We start from the raw sequence: 24331 nt of genomic DNA, 5'->3' as shown, positions 1-24331 counted from the left end.
AGTTCCCAAGTTGTTGCAACATCGCTGCCGCCAACGTCGCAAGTACATTTTCTTACAGAAACTGTGCAGCCAAACAAATGCCTCAACTGAAGGACTTACTATGTATGAACAGAACCTTTATGGCTCTTATCGATTTCCTCCCAAGAGCTGTGGCCGAAAATTAATGATGCCCAAAGAAAGCTTTTTAATTAAAAATGCTAAGCCCCTCAAACATTATAGGGCAATTGTCTGTAGGTCCCCAAAATTCCTCCCTGTTCCCTCGGGACTGATATACTATCTTACCAGTTTATATTCAATTTAACGTTGAGAATTGTTTTCGATGTTTACTATAATGTTTTTATTAATGCACGGAGTTTATTGATACGATACCTACGTACATTGTATGTACAAATAGTACGTTTTGTATATATTTTTTTATACAATGTTAAGTTTTTTGATGGTACGGTCATAAAAATATAATATTAAAATAAACTTAAGTAAAAAGGTAATTCCAAAAACTGAATAATATTAGAACTTAAAAAGCATTACGTTAAATTAAATGTTATGTTATTATTTGGTAGCTTTCTATGGATTCTGATAACAAACTCAGCATAAAGTGTCTAATAATGTAACTTTCTTTTTAGAAGAAAGTAAAACCTTACTCGTCGCTACAAAATTGTAGTCAAGTTTGAAAGTTTTTTTTTCAAATAAAAAAGTTTAGAATAAAAAATTTAGATGTGATTCAACTTGTTTCCGCTGATTTCCAATTATTGTAAATGAGAAGCATTTCGTGATTACGTGGGATTTCATCTTTTGCAGCTGTATTTCCGTTCCATTTGACACCGCCTACCTCAATGGGTTAACGGAGTTTTGTTGTTTAATTAAAAGCAGCGAAAACAATAACAACATTAGCAAAGAATAGCAAACAAATCGCTCGCCTCTAATTTGACCTTTTTTTTACGAGTGAGTGTGAGTTGGTTAGTTACTCTTTTACTCAGTTACTCTATCACTCAGTTACTGTCACTCTTTGGAGAAGATTGCTCACTCTATAACATCGCTCTCTCTCGGCTATGCCCCCTCTTGCACTTAGGGTGAGAGTGTTGCTCCCAGCTCTCTCGCTCATTTGCACTCGCCCGTTGCTTTCTCGCTCACCCAGCCACCCACTCTCCCGTTCGGCCGCTTTCTCCGCCTGCAAATGCTGAGCGCCTGTTACTCGGTTCGGCCAAACCGCCGTTCGTTTGTATGCGAGTGGATTTTTGTTTTTGTTTCGAACGCGAGTAAAGTCGCGCTGGCGTTTTCAAAAGTTCCCCGATTTTCGACCAAAACTGAGAACTGAAAACTGAGCACTGACAACTGACAGCCCAAAAACCAGTTTCCAATGCAGTCAAGGAGCTTGGGCTTTAGGGTCTTGGCTTAGCCTCTCATCTCGCCTCTTGTTTACAGCTTAATTTGCCTGCATCACCCCGATTGTTCCAGCCCCTTCCATCCACGTGCCGCACAACTTATACAGTCGAACTTCCATAACTCGGAACACCGGAAATAAGAGATTCAAGGGTTCTAGGCAATCCTTCGAATTTTAACCAAACTAAAATTGGTAATATAACAATAGTAAAGTACATTAGTCGGGAGATAATAAAATTGTATTTAAGATTATTGTATGTATTTATTATTAGTATTATTTTAAAGTTTAATTGTATAATATGAAGTATATAATGCGAATCATTGTATCAAGTCTTTAGGAACTGTAGTTTATAAATTCATCTTAAATGATTGTAATATTAACAATAATTTACTTAAGCGAACGTCAAGTAACAGAACAGAAGTCGTTGTTAAAAAAAATATTAATAGATCACTAATGACAAATATCGAAGTTGTGGAATACATTATTATAAAAAATAGTATTTTTAAGTTCAGGAATATTTAATAAGACCTGTATTTTTTTTTATCTACTTAGGCGTACATCAAGTAAAATAACTCTTTCTTAAATTTCTAATACAGTTTTGTCGTTGTTAAAATAAATATTAATAGATAATTAATGACACAAATCCAAACTGTGGTATATTAATATAAAAAATATTGTTTATAAATTCAGGAATTATTAATAAGACCTTATAATCTATTGAAGTATTGCTGTATTGCATATTAGGCATAGGTTGCCAAAGGTTTTTGCTCATTTGCGCCTCTGCAACATCCAAAGTTCGTCGTCGGGTGTCGTTCGCAGCCGTTCGTTTTTCGCCCCAACGACCGTTGACTCTTTCCACAGCAGAGCTCTATGGAGCCACCATAGTACACCATATAGCACTCGGCGCACTCAGCACCGCCGATTTCTCAGCACCAGCACCATCCAAGGCCCAAAGCCAGGCACCACAACCACCGAGCCCCAACCGTTCCGTGCCGTCCATCAGTCATTCATTCAACCGCCAGACGCGGCGCAGGCCAGTTGAGTGTGTCAGTCTCTCATAGCCGATTCCGAATTCCGAAATTCCGAATTCCGATTCCGATTCCTATACCGACTTCGATTCCGATTCCGAATCCGATTCCGATTCCATTTTGGCTTTGTTTTGTTCTCTGTTTCTCGCTTTTTCGAGACACGCGAATGCGAATGTGTATAAGAAAACGCGCAACGGCTGCTCGCATTTTGCCAGCGATTAATGGGTTTAATCAGCTTTGCTTGACTTGCCTGACACTGAGCAAAAATATGGCAAACTAAATACAGAAGAAACTCAATTTATGTACATAAAAACTGTTTAAAATTTTAGTATGATTTAAATGACTATTATAAGTTACAAGATATCTCTGAGATACTTTTCCTTAAACCTTAAATACAAAAGCTGATTAACTTTCCATAGCTTTTCTTCGAGTGTGACTTCCGTTTCTCCACTGTACATGCTAATTAGAAAACGGATAAGCATTATCAAACAAAACTTTAAATGAATGATTTATATGAGGATTATGAATAAGAAAAAGTTTCCGGAAGGTACTTTTCAAAGTATCTGAATCACCAAAGCGTTTGAATTTTAGTTTATTTTTTCCCAAGTGTATGTGTTACTAGTGATCATGCCACTTAGGAATTGGCTAAGCGTTATCAAAAAAACATTAAGAAACTTTTCTGCGATTTATCTGAGTATTATTTTTAAAATGGTATCCGTAAGATACTTTTACAAGTATTTCAAGCACCAAAGCTGATAAACATTTCATAATTTTTCTCGGAGTGTGACATTTTTCTCTAAGTGTATGTGTGACTAGTGATCATGGCACTTAGGAATTGGCTAAGCGTTATCAAAAAACATTAAGAAACTTTTCTGAGATTTATCTGAGTATTATGTATAAAATAGTATCCGTAAGATACTTTTATAAGTATCTCAAGCACCAAAGCTGATACACTTTTCATAATTTTTCTCGGAGTGTGACAACATTTCGTTTGGTGCACAAACCACTTAGAAAATAGCTGAGTTATCAGAATTCAAGCATTCGTCCCTTTAAAGCTAAAAAAATGTATTTTAAAAGATTTGAAGAACTCTAAAGATATTATCCTTTTGAATTTATAATCTGTTGTTTCTACTTAAACGATTTTTTTCGGTGCTTAAAGAGTATTTCTTATTCTTTGAATCATATACAGTTGCATTGTTTTTATCAGTTCTTTGAAATTGTGTTCGTCGATTTATTTTGTTTATAATTTGTAGTGGTTTCTTTTAAAGGTATTCGAGTGTTTGTGTTGACATTACTCATATGCTTTCTGTTGTTTATTCTCTAGCTCTCACTTTCCGCTTCTTATCATTTATTTCGTGCATATTAAGTTTCGCTTCCAACCATAAATCGCCTAAGTTCGAATTGAAATTAGAGAGTAGCATAGCGCAAATGACCTTGAGACAGATAAGAAAGTCACTTTCGTATTGGATTTAAAAGATATCTTAATGCAATGGAGTTAAATATTTGAATACCGGAAATAAGAACATGAAATTAAGAACCTAAAGTATAATATTGTTAACTATTTTTCGAAAAAGAAAGGCCAACATATTTTTAAACTTAAAACTAATTAACTTGTAACCCTTTTTCGTTGCAGGACTTCCCACAGGATGTTGACTTGGCCTTCTTGTGGCTGCTTTCACCTGCCCCAGCAGCGATATTCCTCACACCTCTCCGCGTAGAACAGACACTTCCGGTATTGTAACGCGGGAACAACGGCAATCAGAGGAGCTGCCAGCAACATCAGGCCATATCTGAGATATAGACAACCGAGATATATATATATTCGCCGCCGCTGTCGCCGCCTTGTTCTTCGCGATTTCGTCGCCGTCAGCGTTCGCCGCCGACTGAGACGAAAGCTGCGAAGCAACGAGCGCCAGCGAAAGCCTCACCACGGACGCATTTATGGATGCGGGCGGCCTGCCAGTTTTCCAGAGCGCCAGCCAAGGAGCCGCCGTCGCCCAACAGCAGCAGCAACAGCAACAGCAGCAGCAACACCAGCAGCAGCAACATCTGAATCTCCAGTTGCACCAACAGCACTTGGGCCTCCATTTGCAGCAGCAACAGCAGCTGCAACTGCAACAGCAGCAACACAATGCCCAGGCTCAGCAGCAGCAGCAGATCCAAGTGCAACAGCAACAGCAGCAGCAACAGCAGCAGCAACACTCGCCCTACAATGCCAACCTGGGAGCAACAGGCGGAATTGCTGGAATCACTGGCGGCAACGGAGCTGGCGGCCCTGCGAATCCAGGAGCGGTACCCTCGGCTGGGGGCGACTCCATGCCCACCAAGCGGATGCCGGTCGTCGATCGCCTGCGACGCCGCATGGAGAACTACCGCCGGCGGCAGACGGACTGCGTGCCACGCTATGAGCAGGCCTTCAGCACCGTCTGCGAGCAGCAGAACCAGGAGACCACCGTCCTCCAGAAGCGCTTCCTCGAGAGCAAGAACAAGCGGGCGGCCAAGAAGACCGACAAGAAGCTGCCCGATCCCTCGCAGCAGCAACAGCATCAGCAGCAGCAGCAACACCAGCAGCAGCAACATCAGCAGCACCAGCAACACCAGCAGGCCCAGACAATGTTAGCCGGACAGCTGCAGAGCAGTGTTCATGTGGTGAGTCTTACGGATTTAAGGTCCTTCTTATTAGACTTATCTTTACTTTTGTGAGGATTGTTTTTTTTGTAAATTAAACATTTTTTAAGTCTACTCAAAATAAAATAGAATGCTAAAACCAGAGGCAGACACTCAAAAAACTCTAAGTCCAGTAAAATAGTTAATATACAATTTAGAATTGCTTTTAAAAGCAACATAGTCAAATACATGACAACTTCTTAAATAATTCGGCCATTTTATTTGTTTTATAGGGTTTCAAAAATATATGAACAAAATTACATACATGTTTTTGTGTGTATTGCCTTTTAAACAAAATATAACTATATAAATAATTAGGCATTGTTCACTAAAGGTGATTCAGATCTAGTCTATACATTAGTAATATTTATTAAAAAATTTTATTAGTCACTCGAAATTTTTAAAACAGACATTTTAAAGTCATAACAAGGGATATAAGGAAAAATTTAAATAGTAGTTATTATAATAAGTATAGACAAATTAGTAATTTTCGAATTTTGTTTCTGAATCACAAGCAAATCCCTGAGCAACAATTTAAAGCAGTGATTCAAATCGGATGATTCAAAACTGAGTTGACTTTTATCGACATTACTGTGGCCCTAGAGCCGAATTCTTGCAAGATGAGATTGTGAAATCGATTCGGAATTTCATTGGTGTTTCAAAAGAGCTTGGGATTATCTCGGCGAATGCAAATCGCATCCAGCAGATACGCGGGTATCTCATCAATGCACGGTTGCCTCACATTAGAGCTGGTGCAGTCCGCGGTCTCAAAAGAGCAGCGAAATAAATACGAAGCCAGCAATCCAAGCGGAGAATGCACGTACATATATATACACAAAATAATAATGAGGTCAGCGATTTTTTTTTTCTGTATTTTTGTGTGTGCTGGTTTTTTTTTTTGTACTCTTTCGGTTTCAGTTCAGTTTCACTCACACACAGCTCGCATTCGAACTGCGCCGCCAACTTGTAGCTACAAGATACATTCGCTGTAGCTACAAGCAATTGTAGGTACTACTTAGCTGACTTTTTGACGTTCCTTTGGTTGCATTTGAAAATACCTTGAACAACAAGCGGCAGCAGCAGCAGTAAAGCGGCATCGCAAAAAAGTTGTGTATTTTACAAATCAAAAGATTTTTTTCCAAGTGATGCAAGTCGCGAATCTCAACGGCCTCTGGCTTATATAATTGTTAGTTCTGTCGACAATCCGTCAAGCGACCCCATCGCAGCTTGTAATTACCAGAGGCAGCTCGAACTCGAGATTCTGATTCGGATTCTGATTCTGATTCCGACTCGGAGTTTCTATTTCTTTTATCTGAACAACGCGGAACGTGAGTTATTCGTCGTCGTCTCGACGAGATCTGTTCTATTCTTTCGGTTCAGTTCGGTTAGGTTCGTTCGGTTCTCTACGGCTTGGATTGGAGTGGAAAAGTTTTTCCGCATCCGCCTGGCCAAGTCATTTGTGTCGCTTTGTGCACCACAGCCCCTCCTTTCCCATCAGCACGTAATTATTCATCGTCGACTGGTAGAACTGCTGATGATTTGTCCCCCTTCATTTGAATTCTTTTCATATGCAAAAAGTTGATTTGGCCCGGCCTGCAGCTAAGGATGAGGATGCTGGAATTTGCTGGGGTCTATTAGGGAAAGATTTCTCTAAAGAAAAAGTCATTCAGAAGGCTACCTTCTAATTAAGTTATCAAGTATATGTGTGTGATGAAATTTAAAAATGCATTGGTATAAATATTTGAGAATCTTTAGACATTTGGAATTAATGTTTTACTGGAAAATCTTACCCCATTCGAGTAACAATTGTATTTTTTAGATATTATTCGTATACTTTTTTTACTTGAATAGTAATACTTCTTCTAAAATGATGCAGAAAAGTAATACTTTGTAAAGTTATGAGACAGATTTAAAGGCTTAATACAAAATAAATGTATTCCAATTATACTGACTTAATATTTTATTTTATTAATAAAAACAATAAGCTTGATTTCTATTTATTTGTTATATGGATGTTGCACTTAAGATACTGAGAAGATTTTTGATAAAGAATTTAATTACAAGAAATTTTCAGGAATTAAAAACCATTTGTGTAACATTTGACAATACCTCAAAAGCTCAAACATTTTTGGTATTTTCCCGATTTCATCGTTTTGCAGATTGATAAACGACCCTTCCATAGATCTTCCAATAATTGGACTAATTTAATTACTTTCTGATTTCGCCGCTAACCACCCATCCATTCCATTGGCATTTCGCCAATTAATGATCAATGGAATGGACAGGGAGCGGTTAATCTAACTTGGCTTTTCACTTTTCATTTCTTTTATTTCGCTGCTGCTTTTACTGTTTTGGAAAACTTTTACTGATTGTTGCCGCCGCCTGCGGTTGCCGGTGAAAATCGCTGGAAATTGCGGCCGTTGTAGCCGGTGCAACATGCAAAACAAGAAAGCAACATCGTCGGCAGCAGCAGCAACAACAACAATAAACCGAGTCCAACATATTGTTTATAATGCGTTGTTGTTTGTTTTTATTTTATTTGGGAAAGTCGCGTGTTGCAGTTTCTTCTTCAGCTTCTTCTAGCTGCACTTTTTCCCCAGTTGATTTTTTTTTTTACTTTTTTTTTTATTGTGTTTTATTCATTGTTGCCAATTTTCACTTCACTTTGGGTCGTGTGGCATTTTCTGACAGCCGTCAGTCATTCAGTCAAAGTCTCGAAGCGCAGTCAACAAAACAAAAGTTGCATGAGCAATCTGCCCCGCCCCCTTTTAGCCCACCGCTGAAATCCTTTCCAGCCCCCCTCGACGATTTTCCCGCTTTTCCCGCCCCAAACTCTTCGCGTAGATTGTTGTTGTTTGTTTCAAGTGCCTCGGCTTCGGCTTCTGTTGTTGTTGATGTTTTCGTTGCTGTTGCATCTTGATTGACAAGTGACAACATATTATTGGCGTATCGTTGCAAGCTTAGATTATTTGTTGCTGGGTTGTTGTGGTTCCATTGGCATTGTTTATCGCTCCTGCAGAAGTCACCCGCCTCCGCCTCCTCAAGTGGGCGTGGCCTGAAAAGTTACTTAAATTACGACGAGAGGGTAATTTATATATTGAGGTAGTTAAGGTGAAATTTTACAACAAACATGAGAGATAAGCTATGAAAATTCAAAAGGGAATGGGATGTGCTTGGGGTTTTGAATAGTAATTTAAAGATATATTGTGTGCTTTACACATCTCAACAGCTATAGAATATTTCAAGGTACTGGTTAATCATTTTAGTTATTTTAATCAAGCTGAATCTTTTGTAAATAAGGCTTCATAATATATATATTTAATGCTGAAATATGGTCTTATGAATTTTCCATCGACTTACCATAAATAATTTTTCCGAAAGGTATAGATACTTCCCGAACTTACCTGAAAATGCTTGCCTGCGATCTCAAGAAAAATTAAATTCATTGTCCGAACTCAATGTTTAATTTATTACACATTATTCCCAAGTTTTCGCCTTGGCTTTCTTGTTCAACTTGTCGACAATTTATGTATTTTAAACATTTTACACATTTTTGTTAAATGCATCATTTATCTTCGACTTGCCATCGAAGTTGGGGCGGACTGAAAATTGCCAAACCGCCCACTGGGGAAGCCCCTTAAGCCCTCCGCCCATGTCTTGGGCAAGGGGATTCACCTTAACAGTCTGCACCCCTTGCGTGCTCCATCTTTTGGCCTAACGAAGATACGAAGGGGGTTGAGTGGGTTCAGTTAAAAAAAAAGGAAGAGGGGCCTGTAAGTGGGGGCAAAAGCAGGGGCGTGGGACGGAAAAAAGAAGGGGGCGACGCCACCGCCGTGGCTTCAACAAAATCGATTCCATTTCGACAAATGGGAGAAGGCAAACAGCCGAAAAAAGTAAAGAAAACGAATTGCAGACGGAAAACTGAATGCGGCCTGCACTTGACTACAGATGAGGGGATACACGGATTGATATATGCAGTATATAGCAAATGATGTGCGGGATATATAGCCGGCGGAATAAATTATTGCCGGATTTCTGGAATAATATTGTTGCAGAAGGCAATTCATTCTCTTCGATTATTTCTTATCATTTATTGCATCATTTTGGTATCGAGCTTAACTTCGTTTTGTAATGCCGTTTCACGATGTTGCCTTTTTAAAATCTTATCTTTTTTATTACCTTTAATACTTTTATTTTTTACATTAATGTTTTTAGCATTTTTGCAAATATTTTTTAAAATTTATGAGATGAAAATATTAAGAATGCAATCGAAAAAAAATTGTCATCGATAATAAAATTTTCTTACTTTAATTCTACACTATTGAATATCGATTTGGCATCGATAAGAAGAGTAAAAATTAATCGGTTTTAAAATAATACCACAAGTCCAATCTGAAAAGTATAGATTTTGTATTATTTATCTTCAATCTATCTTTTAGTTTCCATACAACCGGTATTAAATCTTAACTTTCTTTTTTTTTTTTTGGTGTACGGGTTCGAGTTTAGTACGGTTAAAAGTCAGAATATAAAACATTTTAAAAAGTTGGTTTTACTTTTTAGGAACAACTATACAGTCATTTTATGTGTTGTCAACATATTTTTCCCTTTATTATTTTAAAGTAATATTTTAAAGTTAATTCCACTGTGGTCTTTGCACAGTGGGCCACATTGCGTGTTTGTCTCTCCGGTATATTAAAGAGTTCTGGTATCTTCTCGATGCACTTCGAAGGTTTCCTTTTTGTGCGTGATATCCTTGTGCCTTGCACCGGAACCCTAAAATAAAGCTGACTAAAGTGAAGGGAATTGGTGGAACAGGTACCCAAAAAAGACCCACATACACCCACCTATATCCACAATGAATTTTGCATCTTTTATTTATTATGTTTGGCAAATTTCATTGCATATTAAAAATGCAATTTTGCACAAGAAGAGGAGCTTTTCCTTCACCTTCCTGCCATCCGGCCATTTATCCTTTACCATCCTTCGGCTTTTCGGGCCGCCAAAGCTCTTTGGGTCCTGCGAGCTTTAAGTTCTTGAGTCTGGCTTTTGTCAATTGTCTTAAACATTTTAATTGCTTTACGTTTGTCGTTGTTGCTGTTGTCAGGGCAAAAATAATAAACAAGAGAAAGGCGTAACAGAAAAGGCTAAAAAGTATGGGGGGCGGTGTGTGCGGTTTGTCGAGTGGCTGACTGTAGATTTTTAACCCTTAAATAATAATCGCTTGGTAATCGCATTCTTTTTTTTTCGCTTTTATTTAGGGATTTTCATTGAGAACGCCGAGGGAATTCTTTGGTTTTTTTTTTTATTTGGTTTTTTTCTTGCGAACCATCCACACATCATCAGCAAAACAAACCAGGCGGAACTTCCCCTACCGTCCGTTCTTTTTGCTGTTGCTCTTTCGCTTTGGCCTTTAAAATCGATAAACTCATTTTGAAGTTGTGCCCACACACACACACACACACACACATCCCGGCTAGGAAAACACACAGATACACACGCTAACTTGGATGGATACACTTTACTTACTTTTATTTTCAATAAGCCTATGAAACAGCCCCCATTTACCATCTTTCAATTCCCTGAAGATAACCACTATCCTACCATAAATATTCATTTAAGTACCATATATTTTAGCTAATTAATTTGATTTAGAAAGGATTGCAGACAAAGAGATGTTGTATGTTCTCTCGATGAGTTGCAAATATTTGTGGTATCTTCAGAACTTGAACACTTTTCACTTAAAATGACCAGTTCGTGTCGATGGGAATAGTTAACCCCTAAATGACGCCAGTCAGGCGCCATTCTGGGCTTCCTTTATGCACTTTGGCATCCACATCCTCGTCCGCATCCCAAAGGATGTCGAGGTCCCCGGGCTTGCATTCAATTTGTGTGTCGATTACATGAAATGAGCTCTTGCCCGCTTGGCCGGGAAATGGAAAAGCTGATGAAGAGCGGGTTTATATGCAAAATTAAGCCAAACACGGCTCGTGTGTCAAAGGCAAATGTGCCCGATTGATTTGTCCGGCCATAGAAACAGTCAAGGGAATGCAAATGGAACTGGGGAATTGGTAATGGTAATTTTGGAAAATTATAATGGGAGTATTTGCATCATTGTTTCAAAATTTAATAAATATATTTCTTGTTTCCAAAATCACAAAAAGGGATTGTAAACTGAATTCCATTAAAGATTTAGAAATAATTAATGAGATATTGGTTTATATATTGATAAATAAAGATATCTTTCTACTTAAATGTACTTCAATCTTTTAATATTCCACCTTATGGAACACATTTACTTATAAAAAACTATATGCCCTTAATAAAATGATTTATTATCTCTTTTTTATACTCAGAAATCAATCTTGTTAAACTTTCATAAATGATAAATGAGTAAATCTGGCTTGGTTATTGATACTTATAGACATATTCCTTCTGAATCAGTCCCCCAAAATAAGTGACATTTATCGCTTGCCATCTTAACCCCCTAATAAAGTTCTGTTCATCCCTAAAACCTGTATATGTTACACCAGATTTTTTTTCCATCACCAATACGCAAACTTTCATCATGTTTGGCTCTTTCCGTTTTCCTATAACCACCCCCCAAAGTCAAACCACCCCCAACCCCCCGCTGACTGGCTTGTGTCTATACAGTCCTGCCAATAACCATAACGATTATGTTCGTGCAACATGTGACATCAACAATTTCATAAACGAGCCAAAATCATCATCGATGGCAACACTCTAGATTGTTCGATGTTTTCCGTAGATCGAAGCATTTTCATTTAGCTTTTACACCCTATTAGATTCCCTTTTTAGTTTCCCACCTGCAGTTTTCAATTTGCATGCGAAAAAGCTGCGAGGTAAAATAATGAGCATCCCCCTGAAAAATTCCGCTTAAACTTCATCTTCTGCGAAGGCCCACGCGGCGTATGCTTAATATACGGCATATGGACAAATGCCTCTCGAAGTGATTAGCGTTTCTGGTTAGCAGCCCGAATCCTGGAACAATGGCACTTGACCAATTCTATGGGGAGAAAACGGAGGTTTTGTAGACGGGGGTTTTTGGGGGCACTTTACGGGGATTTGTAGATTTGCAGCCATGGCCAGCAGCAGAGGAAAAATTTTCATTACTTTACTGGAGCGGAAATGGCAAATTAACTGCACAAATACACGGCCACGTGTGTGCGTGAGAGCGTGTTTGTATGCTCATTTATTCATTACATTGCATGAGCCCCCTCACTTAACCCTCACCCTCTGCCCCCCCCTTTCCAGCCCCTTTCCACCCCACGTCGAACCGCTTTCACCAATCCTATTGACTTCAAATGCGAAAAGTCGTTTTCGAGGCGGGGACATTGTTTATCTGAGTGATGATATAGATTACGGGGAAGGTACAGTTTAACTTTCGATGTAGAAGCACATAAATGTAAGTGAAAATCTTTGGATTGTAGTCTGCACAGAGAGATATGTATATTGAAGTACATTGTTCTTGATTTGAGAACATTCGTTCTTAAAAACCGTGTAAGTACATTTTGGTATCATCTCAATCTCAGAACGAAATGGTGAGAAGAGAAAAGTTAAGTAGAGTTTATTTAACAACTTTTCAATAAGTATACACTACTGACTGGATTAATAGTTTAGTTGTTGAGATATACAATGTAAATACCGCCAATTCATATTGATTTAAGAACATTCTGAACTCAGATTAGAACGTTAGAACTCTCTCTGTGTATAGGATTGCTAGATGCAGTCCCAATGCTGAAAATTTATGCAAAGAGGTCTAAGAGCTTTAAAAGTTCCAGTGTAGTTATGGATAGTTATAAATAAAATTCTTCAAAAACATTAAAAGTCCTTAAAGTACAATATAATTTTACAATAATATAAATATAATTTCAATATGACACCAAAACTTTTTTGTTTGATATTGTATAATATTTTTTGTTTGGGTTAGAGCAACATTTATGTTTATCGTCGGGATTTTCACAAACGCTTACCAAAATCTGAAAACCGTAAAAAGCGTAAGGAAACAGTAAATACTTTATACTTCCCTTGTAAAAATTACATTTGTATTTAGTTTTCAGAACTTCTCTGGTTTTTCGTATGTTTTATAAAATACAATTACTTTTTTGTATTAAAGTTCATAAATCTCGAAAAATACATCCTTAATTACGCGTATTTTAAAAACTGAAGTGCGTTTAACCATTTCCCCAACGTCATACAGAGTTTTATCGTGCTCGTTGCGTCATTGAGTCTTCTTTTGTTTACACTGTGAGCGTTCGTAAATGTTAAAAATAAATGGGCATTTAACAAAAAACAAAGCGGCTGGCAAAAGACGAAAAGGAGACGCGCAACGTCAACGTCATCAATGTCAGCGATGACGAAATGTTTGCAAATAAACAAGACCGCCTCCAACAAATAGAAATGTTAAATGAATCGTGGATGTGAGACAATGAGTGTCCATCCGACATGTGGAAAAAGTTTACGTCTGAGTGGGTTTTTTTTATTTCTGCCCAGGGTGATACATACACTGCGAGAAGCGAAAAGCGACGCCGCCGCCGGAAGTTCAAAAGGTGACAATGAGACAACGAGGAACAGTCACTTAAAAAAAATACAAAAAAAAAACAAAAAAAACAAAGCAAAAAGTGGGGGGACAACTGGACAATTGGCGGCAGAATTCACTTGAAGCAATTAAATTTATGAGATTGTTGATTTTGTGCTTTTGCAAACTTTGTCGGCCGATGAAAGCCGAACAACTGAGACAAAGGGCAAAGGGTTGCGCCCTGTCCCTTATTTGATTTGATTTTACTTTATTTTTTGCAAACCAGTATATATATGAGCACACCCAGATAGTAGCTATAAAATATCTTTGGTTCACATTTAAATCCGTAATTTCAATTCAACTTGTCGTGTTTACACACACAATGCATAATTTATAGAAATTTGTCTGCAGAGCGCAGTAGCGACAGAAGCAGAGAAGCGGGACAGGGATAGCAATAGGCGGGGAAACGAGATGGAGAGTGCGGTCTCATGTAACCTGAAGTAGAGGAACGCGCGCCGTTTGCACAGTGGATTAGAAAAGTTTGGACAGGTTAGGCTTAAGAAACAGATTTATGAATTTGTTATGATATTTTTTTTTGGATTTTTCTATTTATATCAAATATTTTGAAGAACTTATGAGGACCATAAGAGGATATCTATTTATTCGATGTATTTATACTATTATTTGGCCTTTAATGGCAATTTTTCCTTCAAAAGAAATACTTTTTTTAGTTACATATCTTAGATTTTTTTTTTTTAATTTTATTTTTAAGATGGGAAGATATGGGAATAGATATGGAAAAAAGACAAAGTATTCAGAAAAAAACTTTAACTTTTTTAAATCTCATATATATATATATAAATATCTCATATTTCATACCATCTAAAAATCGTTTTTAATGTCCCTATGTTAAATATTTTGGTATTAGGAGACAGATTTATGAATCTTTTCAGATTTTTTTGGATTTTGTATTTGTATCAAATATTTGGACGAACTTTTGAGGACCCTAAGAAGAGATTATCTTTTTATTCGATACGTTTATACAAATCTTTGCCCTTTAATGACAATTTTTCCTTCAAAAGGGATACTTTTATTAGCTACATATATTTACATTTTTTTTAATATTATATTTTTAGGATGGGAAGATATGGAAATAGATATGGGAAAAAGACCTAGTATTAAGTAAACATCTCGAACTTCTTTAAATCTCATATATATATATATATTTCTCTTTTTTCATATCTCAAAATCGTTTTTAATGTCCCTATGCTAACTATTTTGGTATTACTTTAAATCCCTTATTATTTTTTGCGGGTCTCAACTTTTTAGCAGATAGTGTGTGTCCATGGGGCACGGAAAAGCCATGGCACGCAGTCTCTTTCAGTCAGTCAGTCAGCAATCAGTCCGCTCTCCTAACCCCCTCGACGACCTCCTGCAAACCGGCGCCCATGCCCCTGCCCCTGCCCCGCCCCCTGCTCCCTGCTCCCTTCTCAAGTGTCGCATATGGCAGGCAACGTGTGCGCGCTCCTCCTTCTCCCCCCTTTCTCCGCATTTCTTCCCCTTTCTCCCGCTTCTCTCTGCGCCCCTTCTTGATTCGCTGTTGTTCGTTGGTTTTGAAGCTTCTGTAATGGGGCGCCTCTGTGGTCCTAAAGGGGGGCGGCTGGCTGTGGTGAGAAGGGGGCGTGGCAGGTCCGTCCCCATATCACAGTGAGTGCCTATACATGTATTATGGTGTGTATGCCGGTGTGTCTGTGTGTGTGTGTGTGTGTGTGTGTGTTTGTGTTAAACTCAACGAAGCTTAAAAGCTTTGTTTGCACCATGAAAGACTTCAATATTTGTAGTCTGTATTCCTCCACTTGATTTCCCGGCCGATGGTATGTAAACCGAAATACAGGCCTTTTTTTATTAGCTGCGATTGATTATAAGATTGGGGTTACTTTCTCACTTGAAGAGCAAGAATGTGTTGAAGTTTTAAATTTTTAAAAGTTTCTTTTACGCTTAAGTGGTATACTTAAGATAATATGTACGTAAACCAGTTGAGAATTATAAAATCTTAAAAAAAAACTTTCTAACAGGCTCTAACAACATTATGACTGGCAGTTTAATTAACTACATAGAAATATTTAATCTAACCCAATTATAAACTGAAAAAATTGGATATAGAATTAATATATTAAATTAACTTATTTCAAAAATCCTTACAACTAATAACTAAAGTTCTCTCTTTATATAGATGAATAATTTCAAATGAATTTCATTTATGCAGTAGGAATTCCCCCGATTTCCAGGGTTGCCCTATCAATGCTTATGGTTGTTCCTGCCTATGGTTAGGCCCCCGTAACCCCTATCCTCCAAAAAATAGCCCCCTAATCCCCTATACAACCCCCTCACCCCCTGGTTTCCCCCCCGAACAAACTGTGCCATTCTATTGAGTGCCGCGCCCACTTTTCACGCACGCCCCTTCGCTTGGCCAAGAAGTGCAAGGAAAGCGAAAACGAGCAAAATGTGGGGTGAAAAAAAAAAAAGATTGTTGAGGCAGCCACATAATCCACTTTTGCATCAGCCAAGCTGGCAGAGATCCCCCTTTGCGTCGCCGCCCCTGTTTTGGAGTGCCTTTTGTTGCTGCGGAGAAATATAAAAAATAATTGGAAGTCGCTTGCAACGATGTTGTCGCTCTCGTCAGCCTCGCCGTTGACGTTTTGCTTGTTAGCTGCACTCTCTCTCCAGTTTTCCTCCCGTTTTCCATTTCCCAACTTTCCCACTCCCACTAACACCCCCCACCCCCACCCCCACCCACTGCTATGCGGTTTCAATCTTTTCCCTGGGCGTAGCTTCTGATTTGACTTTTGTTTGCTGGTGATTAGGAGCTCAAGGAGGAAAAGAAGCAGGATTTGTTTAAACAATTTACAAATGCTTCATTGAGTTGCAAGTGGAGGAATTACGGGGTGCACAGATATTTCTGTTTCGGTGGCCAACATTTTGGGGTAGAAATTTGCCTTGGTAAAAAGAACTCACTCTAATAAAATTATTACTTTAAAATAGATCAGAATGAAAATTTAAAAAGTTGTCGGTGTTAGCTATGGCATATCTTATAGATTTTCAAAACAAGTATAAGAATTAAATTCAATAAGCTCTCTAGGATTTTATAAGTTAAAGTCTTTAAACCTAACTTAAAAATTATTATTTGAAAAAATGTTCTTTAGGAGCTGACTCAATATTTATAACATTCAAGGCGAATACTTTTTTGAGTGTGTTCATAAAGTATGAAATATGCCAGAAGTTATACAAAATTCAGCTAAAGTTATGTTTAATCCCATTTTTATAGTCCTCTAATTTGGTTTATGCCCTTGTATCTCAGCAATTTTCCAACCCGTTGACACTTTCTCTTGACTCAAAACCCCTAGTGTCCTGTCATCAGTAACTTTTTGGATGTCCTGCTAAATTCATAGCTCTCTGATTGAGCCCCTTTGGATCTTTACTCAGTTCTCCCACCACTCCCCTAATCGTTGTGTTATCCATCGTGTTTTATCAACACTTTCGCATCATCTTGGCCCATCGTCAGTGTCGTCATCATCATAATCATAACTATTATTATTAACGGCAGAGAAACGAGCCTATTTAGCGTCAACAAGCACAAAATCGTCTGCTACCCCTTGTGCCAAGAGATATCCTTATGCTATCCTGCCACCTACCGAAAAACCCTCCCCCGAGGGTTTTGGCATCCGAAGAAAAAAGCAAATTTCCCACAAAACTTTAGCAGGCGATAAAAATTTGTCTACATTAGCTGAGAGAAAGGGCGAGGAAGCAGCACGTTGCACAATTTTGTGGCATATGCCGCACGATTTTCCACTGCCCGAAAAGTTGGATTAAATGTAGTGTTACACTGTGAATATTTACCAAATTGCTTAATACTAAAAAATGCGAAATCGAGCATTCAAATCTCATTTAAACTGAAAGTCTTTCAGCAATTTGTTGTTTGTTTTTTATCTTCTGTTATTAATTATATGCTATTAATAAAACGGCGATGTGTATCTTTGTGGCTAAATATAAAATCTTTATTATTATTATTCAAAAACAACGAAATCATAAGCCTGTAAAAAACAAACAAGCTTAAATTAATTTTTAAGTGATACTGTAAATAATGAATGATACTTTTTTTTTCAGATTATTCTTAAACGTTGTTGTGTATTTTATAGTATATTTTGTTTAATTTTTTCACCAGCTTATTTTTTCTCTGTGTACCCTCAAATGGTTAATCCCCCCTTTTCGTTTTGGCAACTAGCTTTATCCCAAGTTTTTGTATTTTGGTAACAATCTTAACGGTATTCGGCATTCGAGGCAATCCCCTCGGCCACCTTCGCTTCGTGTGTGGGTGCCATTTACAAGGGACAACAGTCGGTCTGCTGTCACCCCCACCCCCTATCCACCCCCTCCCCACCCATGACAAACCAACAAAACCCTCCACCCCCATCCTGTGCAATTTGTGGCCTGGCTTTAAGTTTCTGGCTTAAGTGCGCATGTCCTGGACACGAGATTGTCTGCCCGCTTTCCTTGCTCAATTATTGACGAAAAATTGTGAAATTTGCCTGCCTGGATTCTGTTAATTGCCTCCCACACCCACTCATACCACCCCCAACCCTTAACCCACGCATCTCTTAACCCACCTCAACCCTCGCTGATCGAATTAACTGATTTTATTGTTGTTATTCCGCAGTGCGTTGACATAAACAAACAAAAGTTCACACTGAGGCGAAAATAAATAAATAGAGTGAAAATTTCATTTCGTTAAATGGCGACGTCGACGATGTCGCTTAATTGAATATCGTCCAACAACAAAGGCAAGAGCAATAACAACTACAAAGTTCTCCACTAGCAAATCCACTTGACGACAAGCAGCTAAGACAATTGCAGAAGGCGTGACAACCCTTTCCCCGGCCACCCCACTCTGCCACCCACTTTTCCACCCACTTTTCCGCCCATCTTTCCACTGTGCCTTCGTCATTGCATCAAAACAAAATTCAATTAAGTTGATTGCAAATCGTTGCCGTCAAAATGAAGACCAAAAGAAAAACAAAATGAAGTGAAATCGGGCAGAAATTGCATAAAATAGGCTTTACAAAAAGTATTTAGCAGAAATTGGGATATCCATAAAGTTATTTTTAATAATAATGATTTTTAATAAAAAGAATTAAGGCTTTCACTTCATATAAAAAGTTTTCTAAAAACCCTGAAATATAAAACTAAATTTGGGGCTTACATTGCATATACGTAATGTTAGTAATGGAGAACATATGTTATATGTTTTGTAATTTATGTTTTCTATATTATTTTAGAATGCCTGCTCTTAATTAAAATTTTGTATCATATTTTACTCTTAAAAAGTAGTCCATTTACCAAACAAAAGAAGAATTTAGGCTTTTTAGGCTTTCACTTTATATAAATATTTTACTGAAAACCCTGAAATATCAAACTAAATTGGGGTTTATTTTGCGTATACGTAATGTTAGTAACGGAGAAAATATTTTACATGTTTTGTAATTTATATGTTTTCGATTTTATTTTAGTATGCATGCTATTAATTAAAATTCTGTATCATATTTTACTCTTAAAAAGTAGTCCATTTACCAAACATCTTATTAAAAGTTGGCATACGAAGAACTTAGGTTTTTTAGGCTTTCACTTTATAAAAATATATGGCATAAGAAGAATTTAGGCTTTTTAGGCTTTCACTTTATTTAAATATTTTTTAAATACATTGAAATGTCAAACTAAGTTTTGCTTACTTTGCGTATACGTAATGTTAGTAGCTGAGAACATATGTTATATGTTATGTAATTTATTTGTCTTCGATATTATTTTGGAATGACTGCTATTAATTAAAATCTTGTATCATATTTTACTCTTAAAAAGTAGTTCATTTACCAAAAAATTTTATTACAGTAAGGTTAAGAAGAATTTAGTCTTTTTAGGCTTTCCTTTTATAAAAATATATGGCATAAAAAGAATTTAGGCTTTTTAGGCTTTCACTTTATATAAATATTTTTATAAAAACCCTGAAATGTCGAACTAAATTTTGGTTTACTTTGCGTATACTTAATGTTAGTAATGGAAAATATATGTTATAAGTTTTGTAATTTATGTTTTCGATATTATTTTTGTATGCCTGCTATTAATTAAAATTGTGTATCATATTTTACTCTTAAAAAGTAGTCCATTTACCAAACTATTTTATTAACAGTTGGCACTGTTAATTAAAGCTTTCAATTCATTCGCTCACACCATGTTTTCTACTTCCGTTTTCCCTTGTGGTCTGTTCGTGTCATCTATTGGCCAACTTGTCCTGACCGAGAGGCTAATTGGTATTGTCAGCACTGCCGCTGTCATTTAGCCAGTATAATATTACAATTTTTTGTGATGCCACCAATATTTACATGGATATTTAAATTAAAAAAAAAAAATTATGTCAAACTGTATAATTTATATTAAACCAAAAAAATGTGTTGTTTTTGTCACTGTGAATGATTTATTTAAACATTCCAAGCGTGCATAAAAACTATTAATTAATTTACAAAACATATGCGGTGCTTTCAGAGCTTGACAACAGCAAAACAGAATGCAATTTTTCCAATACGGTTAGCCATAGGTCCACACTGCGTATGTGTAATGTCTCAGCTGATTTATTAAAAAACATAAAACAAAAAATTATATAACAGCTAATAGGTGTTAAAAATTAAAGATGAATTATCATTATAAATCAGGAATATTGAGTTATTAATTTTAAAAATATTTTTTTAATTGTTGGCATATTTTAAAAGTTTTAAACCATTTAAAAGTCTTTTTCCTTCTAAATATTACTTGTTTACCCTGTGTTATTTTTTGTTTCTCACAAATTGGACGAACTTTGGGTAATTGTACCTCTAATTGCTTTATTACAGCTTTAATTGCTCGTTCTAAAAACGCTCGCTGTTAATTTACAGCTGTTACTTAACAGCCTAGCAGAAGGTGCGAAAGAGAACGATGGTGTGGGTTGAAAAGAGAGGCAAAGAGTCACTTAGTCAGGGCGATTGCTTGGCTTGTTTTTGTGATGTTTCCTTTGTTTTGTTTTGTTTTGATTCGCTTTACCTCCGACTGTTTGTCTATGTTTTCATTTCTCTCCATTTCCCTGTCTTCCTCGCCACTCCCCCCCTTAATCTCACGAGTTTCCACTCGGTTCCCGAAACAGGGAGAAAGACCGTTTGTAAATTTTAATGGCAAATCTGCTGCCATTTGCGGCACATTTCGCGTACAATTTTCATTTTTGTTATGCCCACATATTTATTTTCATGGCTTGTCCTAGGTGGTTGGGTGTTTTTTGGTGGGGTAGCAAGTAGGCCCTACGCTCGCTTTTCTCATACACATGGGAAAATCTTACGGATTTTACAAAAATCTGAATGTAATAAAACGTTTTTTTAAAAAATAAAATTTCCCTTGAAGTAGGCAACAATAAATTATGTATGGGAAAATCCAATTAACATTTTTAGAGTATACTTTTAAGAGACTTCCTTGGTCTTAATAGAATTTTAAATGATCTTAAAAAAACAAATAAATAGATAGTATTAAATTTGATATGTTTGACCAAAGTATTGGTATCATTACGTCAAATAAAATAAAACTAAAATTTAACCTCATATTAAGAAACGAATGCCTGGTTTTTCCCAGTGTATACTACATTGCTAAAGGGGGCGCACTTTACATTTGTTTTGTTTATTTTGGCGTGAGCGTTGCCAGCCACGAGAGCATGGAAGACATGGCCACCGCGAGCGAGCGAGCGAGGAAGGGAGAGAGAGAGAGAGCCCCAACGAGTGAGTGCTAGTGTAAGTGAGTGGGGAGCCGGCAAGGCAACAGAAGGAGAAAGAGAGTGAGAGAATGTCGATGGCTCTCCTTATTGTTGGTGCTTTCGCTGCCGCTGTTGCTGGCATGCCATTTCCCGTTATCAGTGGCAGACTTTCTGCCAACCTGCTGTCGCACGCTGTCGGCGTCGGCGTCGACGTCGCAGCCACTGCCTCTGCCTTCGCTCAACGGTGACGCCACAAACGCCGCACAGTGGGTGGAAATTAGAAATATCAAACAGTTTCGGAAATACAATATGTATATATTTTACTCCGTCCCTAAGTCAATTGGTTTACGTATATAACATTCATAAATTCATAGGTTAAATTAATCAGCATATGAAAGAAGGATTACCAAATATTATACAATATTTATCTAAATATTGTTTGAATTATGAAAAGGTTTTTAACATAGTTAAATATGATCGACAAAAATTCATTGAAAAAAAATTCTCAAAAAATGTCTAGCTATATTTAAACGGGCTGTCGACATACATATAACGTAATTAATATTATGGCAGTTTACGAAGTCAATTTTCCCTTCCATTTTTTCTTTTCATCAATTTTTTAAATAATCAAAATATTAGCTACGTATGAGTAATAATTTGCCAACAATCCCCCTTAGTTCATTGCGTAAACTAACTATTTGATAAGATAAACAATCAAGTAGATCATATAAAATTTCAAAATAAGAAAGTACTGACTCTATTATCTTTTTTGATAAAAATATATATGATAAAGTTTTAGACTATTAACTTTATTAATTTTGAACTGTTAGCAAATATAATCCACACCACTGTGCCTCATTTTATGTCCCTCATTTTGGATTTTGTGCGCACGCCGTGCCAGCTAATTTTGGATTTTCTAAGCGAGCCGAGTGAAATATTTTTAGCTCTTCGACTGCGACGCTGCTGGCGACGTCGACGCAGGCAGCGACGTCGACATGCAGATTTTTGCAATTGTTTGCCTTATTTGGCCGCTGACGTGATTTTGTTGTTGTTGTGGTTGCTGTATTTTTAGCCAGTTGATTTATCATTCTCATTGCGTTTACGCTGCATTTGTGGCTAATCAGTATTTTGTCTCCTTTTCTCTCGTTGCAGGTGAGTTTTTCCCCCTTTTTTGACCCATCATCGCATTGTTGTTTCGTGTAAATATGCATGAAGTGCAGATAAAACCGTAAGTTGAGCTAAGTTTTCGAGAGTATTAAGGAATCGCCATTACTGGAATGTTTGCATCATCGTCGAGTTATTTTGATAAGCCGAAGTCAAGATCACGGGTTACGTATACGCAGTGTAGGGCAGCTCAGTGATTGAGTGTGTATAACAGTTCTCTGAGTGGATTCTCTGGAATGCTCGTACGTCACAGATTTGTAAATCCAATTGGAATTAGTAAAAGTTATAGAAAAAGTTCTATGGTTAGATACATTTGTTAATCTTTTAATCTTTAATCTTTTTCTCTGAGTGGATTTTCTGGAATGCTCGTACGTCGCAGATTTGTAAATCCAATTGGAATTAGTAAAAGATATAGAAAAAGTCCAATGGTTAGATACATTTGTTAATCTTTTAAACTTGGAAATGCTCAACTAATATTAACAGTTTTAAATTCCCATTTAATTATAAATATGTTTTTTTTATAAAGTAGTTGGGTAACAATGGTATTGTTTTTAAAATATATGTACAAACCAATTTTTAGTCATTCAATTGTAATTTTAATGCTTTATTGAAATGTACCTTCTGAGTATTGTATTCTGTTATAAACATTTTTTCAAACGTTTTTAATACTTATTCAACATTTCTCTTTAAAGCTGTTTAATAATTTAATCCAATTCAAAAAATGAACTATACAGTTTTCGAAATATTTAAATTTACAATATTAATACCATACTTTAAAGCTTGAAAATTAAGAGTTTATAACATTTACTACCCTTTTGATCCATTATTATTTTTAGCAACTATAAATTTTCTCTCTGCATGGAATAATAATTGTGTCATTTGCGTAAACAAATCAATGTGCGAGTGCGTGTGTGTGTGTGAGTGAGATATTAAAGGCCAAGTCAAGACTTCATACTTCAAAACCCCCGCCCCCCCATTCACCTAAATACTCCCCACTTTTCTTATTCCAAACGAATCCGACTTCTTTCTCTTATTATTCCGATTTTCCCATGCAACTGTATTTGTATTTTCTCAGCTTTTCCACCATTTTCCGACCGCTCTCCGGCTTTGAAGTGTTTACATTTTGCGTTTGAATTATCGCTGTTTTATATGCTTCGCTTTGATTTTCTATTCACTTGTTGTTATTGCCCTGTCTGCTTTACTTATTTTAAGCTAATTTTAGTATTTAGCTTTCGTTTGCATTTCAATTCAATTTGGAAAACGGGTGGGGGAAAACGCTTTGGGCTCGTGTAAGAGCGAGTACTGTACTTTTTATTTTTAATTTCCAATTCGATTTAATTGTTGTTCTTGTTGCTTATTTGTGTTTCGCCTTTTTTCTGATTTGTATTGTGTGTGTGCGCCTGGCGCCGTTTAGCTTGGCGGCCAAACGTTCTGAAAGATAAAAAATCTAAGGAAAATATGAGGAATTCTTGGTCTTTAAAGAAAATTTACAAACATAAAATGCACCATACTAAATATTTTTAGGTATCTAGAAAATGAAAATGAAAGATCTCGAGAATCTTAAGATATATTCTGTTGAATTCTGAAAAATTTGGAATCCTAAACAAAATATTATGATGTTCTATAATACCTTGCTGAAAATCTTTAATATAATGATCACTTTGAGTTAACTTGAATGATTTGTTTTATAAATTTAACACTATTCTAAATTTTTTTGTAGGTATCTAGAAAATCATTGA

The 24331-nt window shown here is 36.7% G+C and overlaps 1 protein-coding gene across 1 annotated transcript in view; it reads left to right on the top strand.

Annotated features, from left to right (window-relative positions):
• mam (neurogenic protein mastermind) overlaps nucleotides 1-24331 on the top strand; it is an 81404-nt gene that overhangs the window by 19055 nt on the left and 38018 nt on the right. The window contains exon 3 of the mRNA XM_017074269.4: nucleotides 4043-5058. Within this exon, the coding sequence (XP_016929758.4) occupies nucleotides 4351-5058 (708 nt within the window). The 5' untranslated portion in view covers nucleotides 4043-4350. The remainder of the gene's footprint in view (nucleotides 1-4042; nucleotides 5059-24331) is intronic.

This window comes from Drosophila suzukii, chromosome 2R (assembly GCF_043229965.1).
Source record: "Drosophila suzukii chromosome 2R, CBGP_Dsuzu_IsoJpt1.0, whole genome shotgun sequence".
Taxonomy (NCBI): Eukaryota; Metazoa; Arthropoda; class Insecta; order Diptera; family Drosophilidae; genus Drosophila; species Drosophila suzukii.
This window is presented reverse-complemented; position numbering and strand designations above follow the sequence as displayed.